Source organism: Rousettus aegyptiacus, unplaced genomic scaffold (assembly GCF_014176215.1).
Source record: "Rousettus aegyptiacus isolate mRouAeg1 unplaced genomic scaffold, mRouAeg1.p scaffold_m13_p_1, whole genome shotgun sequence".
NCBI classification, from domain to species: Eukaryota; Metazoa; Chordata; class Mammalia; order Chiroptera; family Pteropodidae; genus Rousettus; species Rousettus aegyptiacus.
The window spans coordinates 69719083-69735736 of record NW_023416284.1 but is presented as its reverse complement, the minus strand read 5'-3'; the positions used below and the strand labels follow the sequence as shown (position 1 = coordinate 69735736).

Sequence of the window (16654 nt, the reverse complement as noted above, 5' to 3'; positions counted from 1 at the left end):
GTCGTCACACATCTAATAAACACTGGCTCTACGCCTAGAACCCTGCTTTTCACAGTCCTATTCCAGAATTCTTCCCACTACCTTGAAACACAGTGAGTTCATAGGACAGATCTTAGAAGGAAACTCAACTGTCAATTATACAGCCTGGGTCTGAAATTTGGTCTACTTTTTATACAGCTAGTACTCCATCATTCCTTACAAGCAGATTTTTTTATGGATTCTTATGTTACACAACATATACTTAGAATTGTTCTGTTAAGTGGATCATTGAAAGGCAGAATAGCATTTCCAAAGGTCAAAAGTTAATGAGGAAATATCTCAGTGCACAGTGGTAAATGAATGGAGAGTTTTGTTTTAAGGTGGTTCTACCGTTCGATGTTATGGGGAGAGAAATATCTATCTTATTAAACAACTATTCATTCATGAAAATTACCTGATGAAAAGCCTGAGGATTCAGGGTAAACCAAAAGTCCTTTATATCTTTACTGAAACTGACTTGGATGCATACAAAAATTTTAATAAATCAAACTTCCAAACAAAAAGTAAATTCTAAAGCATGAACACATACTAGTGTAACTACATGTTTTCTTTCCATTCCTCTGACTTCTATTTCTGACAATATGGTAGGCTCGAGCTTCATAGATACAGCACAACTAATGATCCTAGATGAAAATTAAAAGGTGTCAGTTTTTAAGTAAACTTTACTTTTTAAGTTTTAGATATATAGAAAAATTGCAAAGATCGTAAAGTCCTCATATACTCCACACAGTTTCCTCTTACATCTTATAGTTCATTTGCCACAGTTAATGAACCAATGTTGATACACCAGTATTAATTAAAGCCCATACTTTATTCAGATTTCCTTAGTTTTTACTTAATGCCCTTTTTCTGTTCCGAGGTCCCATCTAGGATACCATCTTACATTTAGTTGTCATGTCTCCTTAGGCTCCTGTTGGTTAAGACGTTTTCTCAGACTTTACTTATGTCGATGACCTTGACAATTTTGAGAAGTACTGGTCAGATATTCTGTGTACACAAATCTCAATTGGGATTTGTCTGATGTTTTCTCAAAATTAGAAAGGGATTACAGGTTTGGAGGAGGCAGATCACAGAAGTGTCCTTTTCACCACATTATATTAAGGGTAATACACTGTTAAGGGTGGAACATTTTCAAATGGCCAACTTCTGCTTCCATTGTTTACTGTTAAACAGGGCGTAGTTCTAGGAGATATTCTGTGCAAAGATATGCTAATGACCAGCCTTTGCTTCTGTAAACCTGCTTGCTTGCCAGAGGGACTTTTGGGGCTTTTTAAGCTATCCCTTCTGGAGGCTCAGGACTGATCTCTTCTAACTCTGCCTGGTAGAGAGTCAGTTGCCGGCCAGCTAATAAAGGCTCACAATTCATCTTAATTGGCTCCGTGGGTCTTAGATTTGACCGTACCACAACACTATCAATATAATTTTCACTGTTGATGTTGACCTTGATCATCTGACTGAGGTCATATTCGTTAGATTTCTCCACTGTTACTCTCCCCACCTTCCCTTTTCCATACTGTGCTCTTTGGAAGGAAGTCTTGGTGCACAGCACACGTTTAAGGAAGGGAGAGTTATGTTTCACCTCCTTGAAGAAGGAATATCTAGATGATTTGGAATTCTTGTACAGGTAGATGTCTATTTTTTTCCCCATATTTACTTATTTGATTACTTGTTTATATATAAAAGTGTGAACTCATGGATGTTATTTTATACGCTGGCTTATAATCTGATACTTTTATAATCTATAGACTATAAATCTATAATTTATACTTCTTTAATCTATACTTCTTTAATCTAACATTTCTTTATTTAATTGCTCAAATTGTTCCAGCTCTGGCCACTGGAAGCTCTTGCACTTGGCTCCTATGTCCATTTTACACACTCTCATCATTATGAGTTTCTGTTCTTATTTTTGTTTTTGTACTTCTTTACTTTCTGGAAGTACAAAATACTGCAGGCTCATTTTTGTATATTTCCTGCCCCTGTCTCAGAATCAGCCATTTCTCCAAGGGGCCTTAGAACCTTTTATTGGAGAAAGGTATAAGAAACCAAGATCTAAGTGTAGGTGTACTCATTACTAATGGAGTGTCACTCCTTGTAGATGCTTTCAGCTGACAGAACAAGGAATTATATATGTGTATATTAATCCTCAAATATACACATATCTATAAATACTCCCACATGTAACCACCTATATCTATATACGATAAACATGAGTTTATATTGATATGCTTGATTATTTTCATGTACAGCTAAACTGCTGGAAAAGAAAATTTCTCAGAAGCTAGAAATGCAAGAAAGCAGAAATCAAGATGCGAGCGCCCCCCCCCCAATCTGGTATTTGCCCTGGGGCATATGCCCATCCAGGTAGACTAGAACTTGGACAACGTATACAAAACAAGCCAGGAAAGGAGAGGTGTACGGAAGAATTAGAGGCTCTGCATAAAGCCTAAGACATGTCTTGAAGCCAGGACCCCTTCTTAACTTCTGAAAGGTATCACCTCACTAGGGAAAAAGGCCCTCCCCACAGACAGAGACAGTGGGATATGTGTTTACATGGCCCCTGGCTCTGGGAAGAGAGACAAAATGTACAAAGAAAGACTCCCCTGAGAATGAGAGTTTGGAGGCCTGAGTTCACATGCCCTCTATGGCCAAAACACAGGGGGAAAAAATCTAAAGCAGAAAATGCAATTTCAGCAAGCCTGGTTGAGAGTACAAGTGCCCCAGCAGGAGGAAAGGCAAACTCTCTCTAAAGGCTTGTGCTTTTAAATCCAGGTCTCTAAATAGAAAGATAAAGTACAACAGCATGACCACCCAAGTGAAAATTACCAAAGGCCCTTGAAAATGAAATAAACCAATCACAAAGATATATGATTCCATACATATGAAAGAGCCAGAGCAGGCCAGTTTACATATAGAGGAAATAGATTAGTTGTTGCCAGGTCTGGGGGCAGGAGGAGAAGGAGGTAGGTGGGATTTGGGGTGATGTGGGAACTGCTAAAGGTTCGAGGTTTCTTTCAGGGGGGGACAAAAATGTTCTGAAGTTAGTGTGTGACAACCTTGTAAATATACTAGAAAAACACTAAATTGTACACTTTAGATGGGTGACTTGTAAAGTACGGGATCCTAAAATAGAAAGAGAACGTTAATAGGAAAATTGGTGAAATACAAAAAGTCTGCAATTTATTTAATAGCTAAATATCAGTGTTGACTTTTAGTTTTAGTTTTGACAAATACGCCATGGTAAGATGTTGATATTGGGGAAAATTGGGTGAGGCATGTACAACAACTCTTTATACTCTCATTACAACTTTTCTGTAAATCTTAAATTATTTCAAAATAAAAGTTTGGTTTTTTTTCTTAATTACCAAAGAATGTGACCTATTATGAAACAAAGGGGAGTCTTTAAAAGATGTGTAAGTTGCTTTTGAAAATGCTGGGAGACCCTTGGTATTTTCACTTGCACTAAGGAGGACTAATTACAAAATAACACAACAAAGGAACTCTCCAGGACCCTGGAGTTCAAGGCCTTCTTCAGGAAATGAGTTGCATTAGCTACTACCTCATTTATAGTTACCTAACCAGCATTTCACGGTACTCATTGATGACTACACCATGATCTGTGGTTTTGGCCATCTTTAGTCAACTCTTTTATTCACGTGCATTTACTTTTGTTTGGCAATCTTCAGTCTAGCTGCTCATATAACCATTTTTCTTGTTCTTTTTTAACTTCTCCAATTTTTCTAGAAACTGGCAACAGAGAATCAAATCTAGACACATATTACTCTAATAAATGTTTAAAGGTTGCCAACTACACAACAGATAGCTTTCCAGCTCTCATAGAAACTCATAAGTGGCTAATTTCTAAGTCATTTTACAATCCTCTACCTGCCTTCAAATTCTCTCTGTGATTCAATTAGCTAAGACGCACAGTTGTAATTCATTATGCGTTACTATGATGAAATAGAGCCCCACCTCAAATCTTGATGAGATGATTTTTTTTAGTTTACAGCTTCATTCTGCCCTTCTTTTAAACTAAGATAACAGAACTGGCCATCAGATAGACATATAAAAAGACGCTCTAAATACCTCAGTAAAAAGATAAAAAAAAACATAAGTCAACTTATCTTTTGAAACTCAATAAAGCTAACTATAAAACCTAGGTGAACGTTAACTCGATATGGCTGAGATTACAGAAATAAATGTTATAATAGTCTTATACCATACCTTTTTTGTAAACACCTCCAAGCCCCATAGATTAAAAGAAAAAAAAATCATTTTGTCTTTCTCCCAACATTTATATAAAATGGCTCTCTGAATACAATTTAATATAAATGTTGATTTGCTTCCCTTTTGCTAAATAGCCTGCAGGCAAGTTAACACATTGTTTGGAGAAGAATGGCCAATTATCCTTTAGAGAAAGGAGTAAAAATACTCAACAGCCTTAGTAGACAAGAAATAGAAGCTCTTCTCTATGTGGTCTTTTTTCCAGAATAAAGCTCCCAAATTCTGATCTTACTCCAAAATAAGGAGGGAGGTGAAAGAATAGAGAAGATTCCAGAGTCCCGAAGATCAATTCACTTCAGACAACAAGCAGCAAATGCACGCATTTCATTGGAAACAACAAGAAAGTGAAATCAGACACAATCCTTTTAGCTATGAAAGGTGGAAAGGAGTCATGGTTTCTGGGCTTTACCCTCAAAAGGTGTTCCTTTACAATCAAAAATCAAACCTTCTTTGCTGCTTATTGAAAATTTCAGAATCATAGAATTTTAGAGCCAAATAAGTCTGAAAGAGCATCTTTTCCAGCAGATGTGGACACCAAGAATTCTGGAATCCAAGCTAGTTAGAGGCAGAGCTATTTTCACTCCTGAGAGAGGGGACATGGGAATCTTTAATGTCTTCATGCCTAAGCCAGGATGTACTTCTCTCCATCAGAGGAGAAACTGGAAACAAACCCCAATCTATGCCTCCCAGAGCTCAGTGCTACCCTCCTCCCATATATGCCACAGTGACACCCCCTGGGGAATGTGAACAGAGGAGGCGGTGCCATCATGGGAAGATTCCTTTCCAGTCCCCTGCCCCATCAGCAGCAGCACTTTCAGCTTTAGCTAAATGACAAGGCAGTTCCTGGAAACACAGAAAGAGAACTCTCAGGAAAGGCAGAGAGGAAGTCAAATGTCACAAGAGCTCTGTATATGCAGATATGAATCAATAACTAAGAGATGCTGTTAAGTTTACACACACAGAAAAAGGCAAGGAGTAGAACCACACACTATCACTCGTGTTAGAAAAAAGACAAAACAATTCTGTATGTATGTGTGCATAGCCTATAGCTAAAATGATGCCACTGGATTCCAGTGGGGAGGGGATGTGGGCATAGGGGAGAAAGTGGAGGAAGAGACTGGCCTTTCATTATTTCCCCTTTTCTGTCTTGTGATTTTGATACTACGTAAATAAATAAGCTACTTATCAGAAAAAAAATAATTTTTTAAACTGTATTTATACAAAATAAAAACCAAAAATGTTAATTAATTTTTAAAATTTTAAATTAAACTAGATAAATAAAAATTTTAAATAAATAAAACAAAAACAAAGACAGAGCAAAAATAACATCAGGAGAAAAAAGTCTTTGGGACAAAGACGTCTTAACCCAGTGACACTCACAGTTAAACCACTTCATGAAATTTCACAAAATGACTTTTGAATTTAGCAACTTCCTGTAGGCCTGAGCAACCTTTTGCTGTGTACCTTGGTTGACTGTTTCGAATTGGAGATACAGAATGATGAATGAGACAAAAGGGAAGGGTGTGGAGAACAAACCACGGCCTTTTTAAATTACTTGTTTGAAATAAGAATTTAGAACCACCTGAACAAAAAACTTTTCAAATGTACCCTTGCTCTTTTTCAACCTGACTAGAACCTGAACTCTGTGTTGTTATTATGGTAAATAAACCTGAGAATGGAATATTTGTAATAGTATGATGGCTGGAAAAATCCCAGCACTATCAGCCCAGATATCTTTATTCAACACTAACACTGCCTTAATGTTACTGTGAACTTTCAAAACCATTACTGCAAATCAGATCAGTGATAACTCATAAAAGATTAACCACCGATGTCTTTAAAAAGTTATAAGCAGAGCTCCACTAGTACAAAGTCGGTAAATGCTTCACCAAGTACACAGTTTCTGGATAACTAAAAAACACATTACAAATGGGTTAATGGATTAATGAGTTCATCTGTGGTAGATGGTGACGTTGCTTAAGCCCAACTGGATAGCAGCTTTTTAATAAAGCATATGTTTAATCAGTACGAACTACTTGAAGTTACTTTCCCAACTGATTATTCTCCAGCCTTGTGCTATTCTGGCAAAACTACCAGAAATCGTTATTAAGACTGAAGCGAGTTTTCCTTTGATCTTGTATACTAAAAGGGTTGACTTACTTAAAACAGAAAGCTACTGAAAATCGTGCAACCAAACATTGTTATTAAATTACACACCCTGAATTTTTTAACAAGTTGCTGCTACAAAATATATTTCCAGAATGTATCTCCTTAAATATAATCTTTTCATGAAATTTTCTTCATAAGTGCAATTTAGAGGCCATGCTGCACAGTACTCAGGAGGGCTTAGATACATGGCACCTTGTATACGTGTTGACTTTCAACTGCTAAAAGAAATTTCTGCATGTTGTTCACACAAACCTGAGACAATTGGTCCAAAAATGATATTAATATCTGCACTTATAACTGCATATGATGAATACATCAACTCCATATAATAAAAATGGGAATGGGTTATTTAATATTTAAACAACACAGGATTAACATTTAGCTATCAGAAATTGGACAATTAATTAACTTTTGAATCAGAAATTAGAACTATTCAATCTGTAATGCAAGTTCCATAATAAACAGGCCTAACCAGTTAGTAAAAAGAACTGTCTCCCAATTTTATCTTAATTTAGTCATTCATTTCAATGCAAGAATGTAAATTAAATTCCATTTCAATCCAACAAACATTAAGTTAGTTCCTTCTTCACACTAAGCATACAAACATAACTCACATTCATCCTTAGTCACTACCCACAAAGAATGTTCATCTCTTCTCCAGTCTTAGTACCTTTGTTCAAACAACTTCCTCTTCCTAGAATATTCTGCCTGTCCTGCCTGGCCCCACCCCAGCACTTTCCCCTTCTTCTAAAGCAGCAGCTCCCAGGAAGTCTTCCCAGCACCCTCCCAGGATGGGCCTGCAGGTGCTGAGGCCCTATGTCCTCGGACAATGGCATGTGCACGTGTCCACAGGCACATCGAGCATGTATAATACCAGGTATACAGGTAATACAACAGTTAATGAGCGCTTACAGGTTTATCTCCCAGAAGGCACAGATCCTCATTAATCTCTGTATCCCCATTCTAGCTCAATATTTGGCATACAGTGTTCAACAAGCAAATACAGTCATGCACCATGTACCAATGAGGACCCATTCTGAGAAATGTGTTGTAGGTGATTTCTCCATTGTGCAAACATCACAGAGTGCACTTACACGACACTAGGCTATGTAGAATAGCCTAGTGCTCCTAGGCTACAAGCATGTTACTGTACAGCATGAGGTTGAATCAAGCACAAGAAAAATGATGCACTCAAGAGATGTGATAAACACGACGTGGATGAGGCATACTGTTCTACAGCAAGCTTTTTTTTTTTTTTACAAGTAGAAAAGTACACTCTAAAGTAACAATAAGTGCAGAATAGTAAATACATAAACCAGTAACACCGTAGTTTATTAGCATTATCAAACAGTATTACTGTATATAAATGTATGTGCTATACTTATATATGACTAGCATTGCAGTAGGTTTCTTTATACTGGAATCACCACAACACGTGAGTAATACATTACACTATGACATTACAATGGCTACACGGTCACTAGGTGATAGGAATTTTTTGGCTCCATTATAATCTAGGACCATGGCCGTTGACACCCAAACCTTAGTATGTGGCACCTGACTGTAGATGAGATAACATATGCAGTGTAGTTGTCTGAGTGCCTGATAGCATAAGCATACAATACACAGAAGCGTTGGTATCAATAAACCAAACAGGTAAACTGAGGCCAAGTTGTGAAAGACCCACTAGGAAGGCTAAAGCTACAGGACCTACTAGGCTTCTGCTTGAAATGCCAGGAAGTGTAAGGCCACACTTCCACTTTCTCTGCCCTCCCTTCAATTACTGTCAAACCAAGTCACCAGATTGTGACACCAGGGAGCACTTTCCAGACAGGCTGGAATCATCCAGGGTCCACTAGAATGGAGACTGCTCATCCTCCTGTTCTCTGTGCATGTGTCTTACGGAGCTGGCCTAAGGGACGGTCCCCCACTCCACCAGCCCTTTCCTCTCAATTCTGTGGAATTTAGGGTTTATACCTCACAGTGTTGTCCTCAACACATCTTACCCCTCGATGTTTGGGGGCTATTTCTGCAAGCCACCCTTTACCTCCCAACAGCAATCTCTTCAGAACCACCAGGAACTTTCCACATTTGTGTGTGGCCCCAGGAAAGACCAAAATGCCCATGGCCTTATCAGATCTCTGGGATCCCAGGGGATGCACCCATACCTGCCTAGAACCCTCTCACCCATCCCAGACTCTCAGGGCCAGCATGCAAGGTCCACATCTCAACTTGTAGCCATGTGCAGCTCCTGACTTCCTACTCCTCTGAGCTGACTCATCTTCCCACTGCCAACATCCTTCCCTCCCACTGCTGCCCTTCTCTAAGCCCTCCCACCGCTGCATTCAAAAACATGTGAGCCTTCCCAACTCTCTCTTTTCACTCTTAGCTTAGTAGGAGAACTGTTGGCCTCTAGGCATTTTCTTTCACATTTTACCATTCAGCAGGGGGTGGGGCAAATAGAGAGAAGAAAGTCACTGCTTTTCCAGACTCCCCATTGCTGCTTTGGAACATGTTTCTTCCATCGTCCTTATACAAAACCTTCCCTCCTTCCTGACTCCACCCAGACACCTTCCATTGAGATGCTGCCTGCAGAGCATCTGGCTGTGTGCCCCATAGCGGGTCATACCCTCTCAGGTCCTTCAGGCTGTCAGAATCCACCAACCAATACTGGCCTAGAAAGCTTAGGTAGCACACAGATTTTTTCTCTGTCACATCCTCAAATTCAACTGGGAAGCTTCACTGTTTAGGAAAGCAGTCTATCAAACCCCCAGTTCCTTGGCTTGCTAAACCAAACTGACTTTCATCCCAACTCCCATATCCACACCCTGACTTTTCCCATCTCCCAGAAAAGCTTGACGGGGAGTATTAAACATCCAAGCCCCCAGGTCTCTCCTTTCCTCTGTATCTGCTCCTCAAAGTCCCTCAGTCTCTGAATCTCTCTTTTCACTTCCATCACTTTCAACTACTTGTCAAGATTTCTCAACACCCTTACTTCTTAACTTTCCAATAACCTTCTCTGGAAACATCGACCTGTCTTTTACTTTTGTTCATAAAAGGAGTTGCTGAACAGGAAAAAGTGCATATTGATATAAATCCATGCCTCTAAAAATCAATGATTTTCAGTGAGTTGATTACACTCAGCCACCCATTAAGCTGCACTAATCAGTTCTTTCTCCACACCCCCACTCCACCCCATAAAGATTACTCTAAACTTTCACTCATCCTCAAAACCCCTGCTCCTCCTGATCCCTGCATCCTTTAGCCATGACCTCCTGCACCACTTCACAAAATGAAAACCCTAGCACAACCTAAACCCTTGACCACTTTTTCTTTGGTGGTAGCAGTGGCTCTAAACTTTAATTGTCAACGAAAATCAGCCAGGGACTACTCCACCCTAATATCTGGATTCACTTGGTCTGGGACAGATCCCAGCAACACACATGGCAATAGATTCTAATGGATCATAGTCTGTGAATCAAATTTTGAAGAAAATTCGTCTATAGCAAGGGTCTACAAATTCTGGCCCTCTAGTCAAATTCAACTGCCTATGATTCTGTGGCCTGTGTATTTAAAATGTTTTACATTTTTAAAGAGTTGGAAAAACTCAAAAGAAGAAATTTTCACAACATATGAACATTATATGAAATTCAAATTGCAGTGTCCATAAATAAAGTTCCATTGAGAACACAGCCATGACCATTTATTTATATCTTACCTGTGGCTGCTTTCATGCTGTAACAGCAGAGTTGAGTAGCTGTGACAAAGACTGTATGGCGTTCGAAGCCGAAAATATTTACTGTCGGGCCCTGGTAGCAAATGTTTGCCAACCCCTGATCTGCAGAATAAAGTGTAAATACCTCACCAGAGCATTTCAGCTTCCTGGTGATGTGATTCCTCCTTACTTCTCCAACCTAGAGTCTTGCAGTCCATACTAATGCAGCCCACCCACCATCCAATTCAGTGGACTCTCAGTTTCTTGAATTAAAACACACAATTTCATACTCCACACCTCTGCACGTGCTGTTCTTTCTAACCGCTTTGCCTGACAAATTCTTCTTCATCTTTCAAGACCCAGGTGCTCCCCCTCACCTGAGATGCTCTATGATAACCATGCCTCATACCTGTATCCCACTTATCTGTCTACAGCAGTGGTTCTCAAACTTTCAGGCGCATCAGCATCAACCGTAGGGCTCATTAAATCACCTGCAGCTGGGCCCGTCCCCAGAGTGGCAGATGGGGTACCAGGCTGAGAATGTACTTTTTCTAACAGGTTTCCAGGCTGATGCTGCTGGTCCAGGGACTACAATTAGCAACACTGGGTGATGTATGTGTCCCCCACCCAACAATGAGTTTTTTGATGATGGGCTCTATTTTGTTCATGTTTGAATCATCACAGATAAGCACAGCCCCAGGAATTCCTGGAACACATAGAAACTCAATACTTGTTGTTTGTGGTTTAACCAAATTATCTCCCTCCCTGGAGGTGAATCATTTTCATTATCATACAATGAAAAGGAAATTAAGTGGGAAGAGGAGGCCTGACATTGCAGGAGCTGAAAAGAAGTGGCTCTTTGCTGGACTGATGTCCTGTGGCCTGCAATATGCATTCTAAACTGGAATGAACCAGAAAGCCCCAGGGGGAAGAGCGGATGATTGAAGTCTGAAACCCAAGGGTACAGCCAGGGGGCAGCATCATTCAGGGAGGATTGGGGAGTTAGGTGCAGGACCCTTCCTCTCACAAAGGCCAGTCTACTGTCAACTTTAAAAACAAGGCTCTACATAATGAAGTTTGATAATGTACATCAGTAACACTGGCATATATTGTTCCTACATTTATTGAGTATCTACTATTTCCTAGGAATACAAGGAGGGATAAAACCTGGACCTCGAAGAGACTTTAAACTAGTTTGAAATTCAGCATATAAATCCAGCAAGATAACTAACAATATAAGGTAACATTTACTAAATGTCACATGTGAGCCAAGCCAAAGATCGACATAAATTCTACAGGAGTCCTATGTGCCCTATGGCTTCCCTCAACCAGGGCTCCATCTACAAACCTCTATTGGTACTTCTCAGGTCTGTCATGACACTGCACTTGTACACTTATACGGGTTCCTTGTCTTCTCCGCTGGTATATAAGCTCTTCCAGAATAAGGAAGACCTTGACGTTGATTGTTTCATCCTTATATTTCTACAATCTGGCCGAGTACTTGGCACTAATAGCATTAAATAAACATTTAACTGACTTAATCATGACTGTGGAATATGAGCTTAGCTTTTAAGGAAGGGCAAGACTTAGACAAGAAAAGAAGTAAAGGTTGGGCTTTCCAAGAATGGACAAGGGAACAAATCAGGTGACTAAAAGCTCCAGGCAGGTAAAAAAAACTTTGTGGTCATAGGCCCTGGTGGAATAATCAACCTTCTAAACTGTATCACAAGCTTACATTAATAGTCTTTAATTAATGTCTGCTGCTTTAATCTCAAAATCATTCCCTGAATTCTTACGTCCTTTTCTATTTTTCCCTTGCCCTATATTCTGCTGATTAAATTAGAGAGAAAGGAGGGAAGTTGGGGCGGGGGCAGGGGACAGGGGAAGAGAGAGAGAGAGAAAAGAATATATATCCTAAAGAATCCAAATTTAACACTGAATTGATATTTTATGCAAACACAAAATCTGTGGATGCCAGTCAGTAAAAATAGCCTTAGCACCCAGAACTCCCCACCACATTTCCACAGTGGAAATGCCTTAAAGCTAGGAAACAGTTTCTTTCTCACCTTTCACAGCTCCTAGGACACCACCGTGCACCACACACATTAATAAGGTCAATATCGCATCCAGCCCGGTAGCTCAGTTGCTCTTGCAAACTTAGAATGCTCTGGTTAAAGACAGATGGTGTCACATTCCACAACCAAAACAAAGTGGACAGGGCATGAGATGATTTAAACAAGAAATAAAATAAAACGTTCATCCTCCGTTCCTCAATCCCCACCTAAATGGGAAAGAGAAGTTCTTAACCTAACTTATTCTGGGTAAGTGAAGCTTTGTATCTGAATAATCCTACTAATTGTTGGAACTCCGTATTTGCGAGACAGAGACTCACTCGCTATATATATATTTTTTATACTGTGTTCACCTCCTGTAGTTAGATTTCTTTCTGTCACTACATATTTGACCCCCTTTACCCTATCACCTCCCCCTCCCCACTGCCCTCTGGTAACCATTAGTCTATAGTCCATGAGACTCACTAATTTAGAAATCCAGTTTCAACAAACTCATCCTATGCTCTATCTGAATCTCTGTGCTCTATTTGTGCTAATTAAATAAGATGTCTTTATATTTACCACCTTTAGGAGGATGTCAGACTAATAAAAGTCCCTGGAAACTAAAACCATAGATTTTTTCCTCAGTAGTCACAGTTGTATATAGGCTTCCTCCAGGAGTTAACAGGACAGGTAAATGGATTACCAGGTGAAAAATAATAAAAAAGTTATTCACCCTCATAGTAGAATGCTCAACAGATATTTCAGTTTTTGCAAATAATAAACTACTTAACACATGGACATCCATAAGCCAAAGATAGTCTCAGAAGTGCACTCAATTCAAATATTACAAATGTATGTGTGAAATGTTAAGACATTCATTGGGAAAAAAATTCAGCGTCTTTATGTGAACTATTTGGGTAACCTGAGGTATATGTTTTATAATTTTTAGCATATCACAGGCCAAAAAAAAAAAAAAAACACTCTTTAATGGGACAGGAGCAAATGTTTATCAAGGACTGAACTCTTACCCTTGGATTCTCCTCCAGGTCTGTCTAGACCTTTCTCTTCCCCATTCTGTGCCCTGGGACCCCTGCAGACTACATTATCCAGGTGCCCCAGGCCAGCCACCTTTGTGGGCTCTGACCACCGTAGGGCACCTGGCAAGAGATGGAAGGGCTGTGAGGTAGAAGGGTTGAGGTTCTCTCTAGGCACAGGTTGGGTGCAGCTCTCACTGGGCAGTTGCAACAGGACTTCCAAACCTTTCCCTTTCAGTGCCCAGGTCTTGGTACCTGATTATCTTTTGTCAGTTCCCTTAATGTTGCCCACACTCCTCTAAATAATTCATCAAAGTCTCTTCATTGCAACCCATTGAGTTGAATCATTTCCTGCCAGAACCCTGTCTGATAGAAGGATCTCCCTAATGTGGGGCATTTTATGTCTATATAAAATTTCTCGACTCCGAAATGTAGGTCTTATTGGCATCTCCCATTTTACATATGAGGATGCTGAGGCTCTGAGAGGGTAGAGTATCAGCCATGGTCACAAAGGAAGTTTCCTGTCAGAGCAGGAATTCCACCTAGGTCAGTCTGACATCTAAGATCTTAAAAAGCCCTTGAAAGAAACAGCAAGTTTCCAAACTCTCAATCCACAATTTAGCCTCAAACCACATTATTTATGGTCTGGGATTTTCCCTGAGTCTAAAATAAGCTAGCTGGCGCACTGCCCTATATGTGCGTCTTCCACCAAGTCATTCAGATTCGACCCTGCTGGACAGGCGGACGGGCTGTCTAAGATCTAAGAGAACACAGATGCTCGCTCCTTGCCCATTGCCCACATTATTCTCTCAGTTCATCCCAGAAATCCCTACCTCTCCACCTTAAATACCCCTAAGGCTCTTTTGTTCTCTCTTATTAATTAAAAGCAGGGTTCCTTTAACAGAAATCCAGAAGATTGGGGTTGCAGTTAAAAAACAATATTGTCATACAAGCACCTCCCAGCCATAACTCACCAGTTTCCATTAACAGTCTATCTCTTTTCATACACAAGGCCTCCCTGGATTCCTCTCTCTCTAGCTGTGCAGAACAGTTTAAAAAAGAAAATTCCATTAAAATAAATTCTGGGAGGGTGGGGGAGGGGGTTAAGAACAAAACAAACTCCACTTATGAGTTATATTCATTTCAGGGCTAAAGACTTAAGCTCTTATTTCTGTCTTTGCCTAGATTCCTGGATCTCTCCCACCCTCACTACACACAAAAAGAGTAATTTACAAAAGCAGGAGTTAGCATCTGATACCTCTCCCAAGGCCTTAACTTTCTAGATTTAGTAACCAACTGATAGGAAGACAACAGTGAGATGAGAGGCACTGAATCAGATCCTCAGAGGGAGCCAGGTAAATGGTTGGCTCAGTAAATAGTATCTGAGTAGGGAAACTGGCCAGCTTTCACTTCCCCATTGCTGAAAGAATGTGAGTGGAAAGGGCAGCATGTATCCTCTTGTTTGAGAAACAGAAAAAATATAAATATAAAATTGCATATATAAATATCACCAGTGAGAGGCGAGGAAGAAACCTGGGCAAAAACTGAGCCATGAAACAGGCAGGAGTGCAGTGGGCCCTCCTCCCCGGCCACAACCCGATTCCATTTAAATGAACCCATATTTACTGAGTCAGTACTAAATACATGGCAGACCAAGCCTGCAGCACCCAAAGGGGGCATGGAAAGGAGTAAGACGGCCTCAACTTTCAGGAAGATTTCTTACCAGGAATTACTGTTCTTTATTGACACTCAATTTTAATGGTCGCGGACAGCACTGGACGGTCCAAATAACCTCGACAGCAACCCTCTTGTCCCACTAAACTGCCCTTCTCCGGAGCCTGGAACCCCAAGGATAAAGAAACAAACTAAGGTCCTTGGACAACCATCGTGTGCAGTGCCCCTCCTTCCTTGACGATGGACATCACACATGGTATAAAATAAGTGTCACCCTAATTTGACAAGTCTCACTGTTTACGTCTAAAACCAGATCTCTCATTCGAAAGCTATATAGGCTATAACAGCCTCCAGATTGATCGGGATTATGTTTAAAATTGGATCATCTATATTAAAGATAACAATGACTTGACTCTACTGATGGAAGAAACAACTGATTCATCAATCAGAAGACTTTAGAACTTGGTAACAGGAAACAAGGCAACCCAAAACTTGAAAGTAAGTTCATTCGAACTTTTCGTAAAGGTTACCTTTTTTCCTCCCCCTCACTCCCACTCTTAACAGGAGAAAAACATAAACTTTCCCCACACTTACAGGAGGAAAAAGTAAACTCAAAAAAAGAAAAGAAAAAGAAAAAGCCCACCTGTCTAGTTTGCAGCTGTAACATCTGCTATAGAGGCGGGGGCAGAGGGAGATAACGTTTCCCCGGTAAGCTCCACGCCCGAACTGACTTGGGGAGGGGTCCTGCCTCCCCGCCGCACTCACCTGGTCGAGCGGGATGCCTAGGAGCTGGCTGAGCGGGTGCAGGCAGGTGGAGCCCGTGGTGCGGTAGGAGAGGCTGGACGGCGGCTCGGTTGCCATCCCGCATCTTCGAGAGGCTGCTGCCCCCGCCCCGGCCCGCGCCACTCTCCGGGGCGTCCTCCCGCCCGAGTGCTCGTGGGTGGCCGCCCCGAGGGGCGCGCGGCCGCCTCACTCCCGGGGACCTAGCTGCGAGGAGGCGGGGGGACGCGACCCGACACCAACTCCAGGGGCGCAAACTTAGCTTTGGCGCTGCGGCCGGGGCGCCGTGGGAGGGCCGCGCCGAGCGCGCCGCTTCCCGCTCCCTCCTCTCCGCGCTCATTGGCCCGGCCGCCGGGACGCCCGGGAGGAGGGAGGGAGGCAGGAAAGTGGGGACGCGGAGCCCGGCCCCGAGCGCCACCCGGCCCGCCCAGCCGGGCCTGGACCGGGGCGGCGGGGAGACGGAAAGCGACGCCGGCGGGAGGGCTGGCGGAGCGCGGCCCCTGGGGCGGGAGGCGCCTCCCGTCCTCCTCCGAGCTCGACGCCCCGACTCTTCAGCACACGACGCGACCTCCAACCCGGGTCACCCAGGCGGGCGCCTTTCTCTAGAGCGCACCCCCTGCCCCCCACCCTGTTTATGCAGACATACCCCCACCCCCACCCCGGTCCCCGCCCGGGCTAAGATTTCCTGTGCTTTCCTTTAGCGCTTTCTCCCTCGCACTCCTTGCGGCAGACGGTTAACTTGACAGTGGCTGGACCTCAGGGAGAACCCCCTGGGCTGCTACACTTTCTCCCTCTTTTTTGAGTTTCATCACCAACAATCTACTGAACTTTAAATGGCCAGGTGGGAGTTTCTCAACCAAGGAGCAAGAAAGTCCCTACCACCGCCCCTTGTTCCCACGGAGATT

At 41.8% G+C, this 16654-nt stretch overlaps 1 protein-coding gene across 2 annotated transcripts in view; it reads right to left on the bottom strand.

Annotated features, from left to right (window-relative positions):
- The window catches only part of MBOAT1 (membrane bound O-acyltransferase domain containing 1), a 96562-nt gene extending 80521 nt beyond the window's left edge, over positions 1-16041 (bottom strand). Inside the window, exons 1-2 of one of the 2 annotated variants that reach the window (XM_016128103.2) lie at positions 15735-16039; positions 15019-15133 (exon numbers count right to left, since the gene is read on the bottom strand). Coding sequence is in view for 1 of the 2 variants with exons in the window: in XM_016128101.2 (XP_015983587.1) it covers positions 15735-15830 (96 nt within the window). In the remaining variant the exon portion in view is untranslated. Of the gene's footprint in view, positions 1-15018; positions 15134-15734 lie in introns of both variants that reach the window. The other variant, XM_016128101.2, reaches the window with a different exon arrangement.
- Positions 16042-16654: the final 613 nt, after the last annotated feature.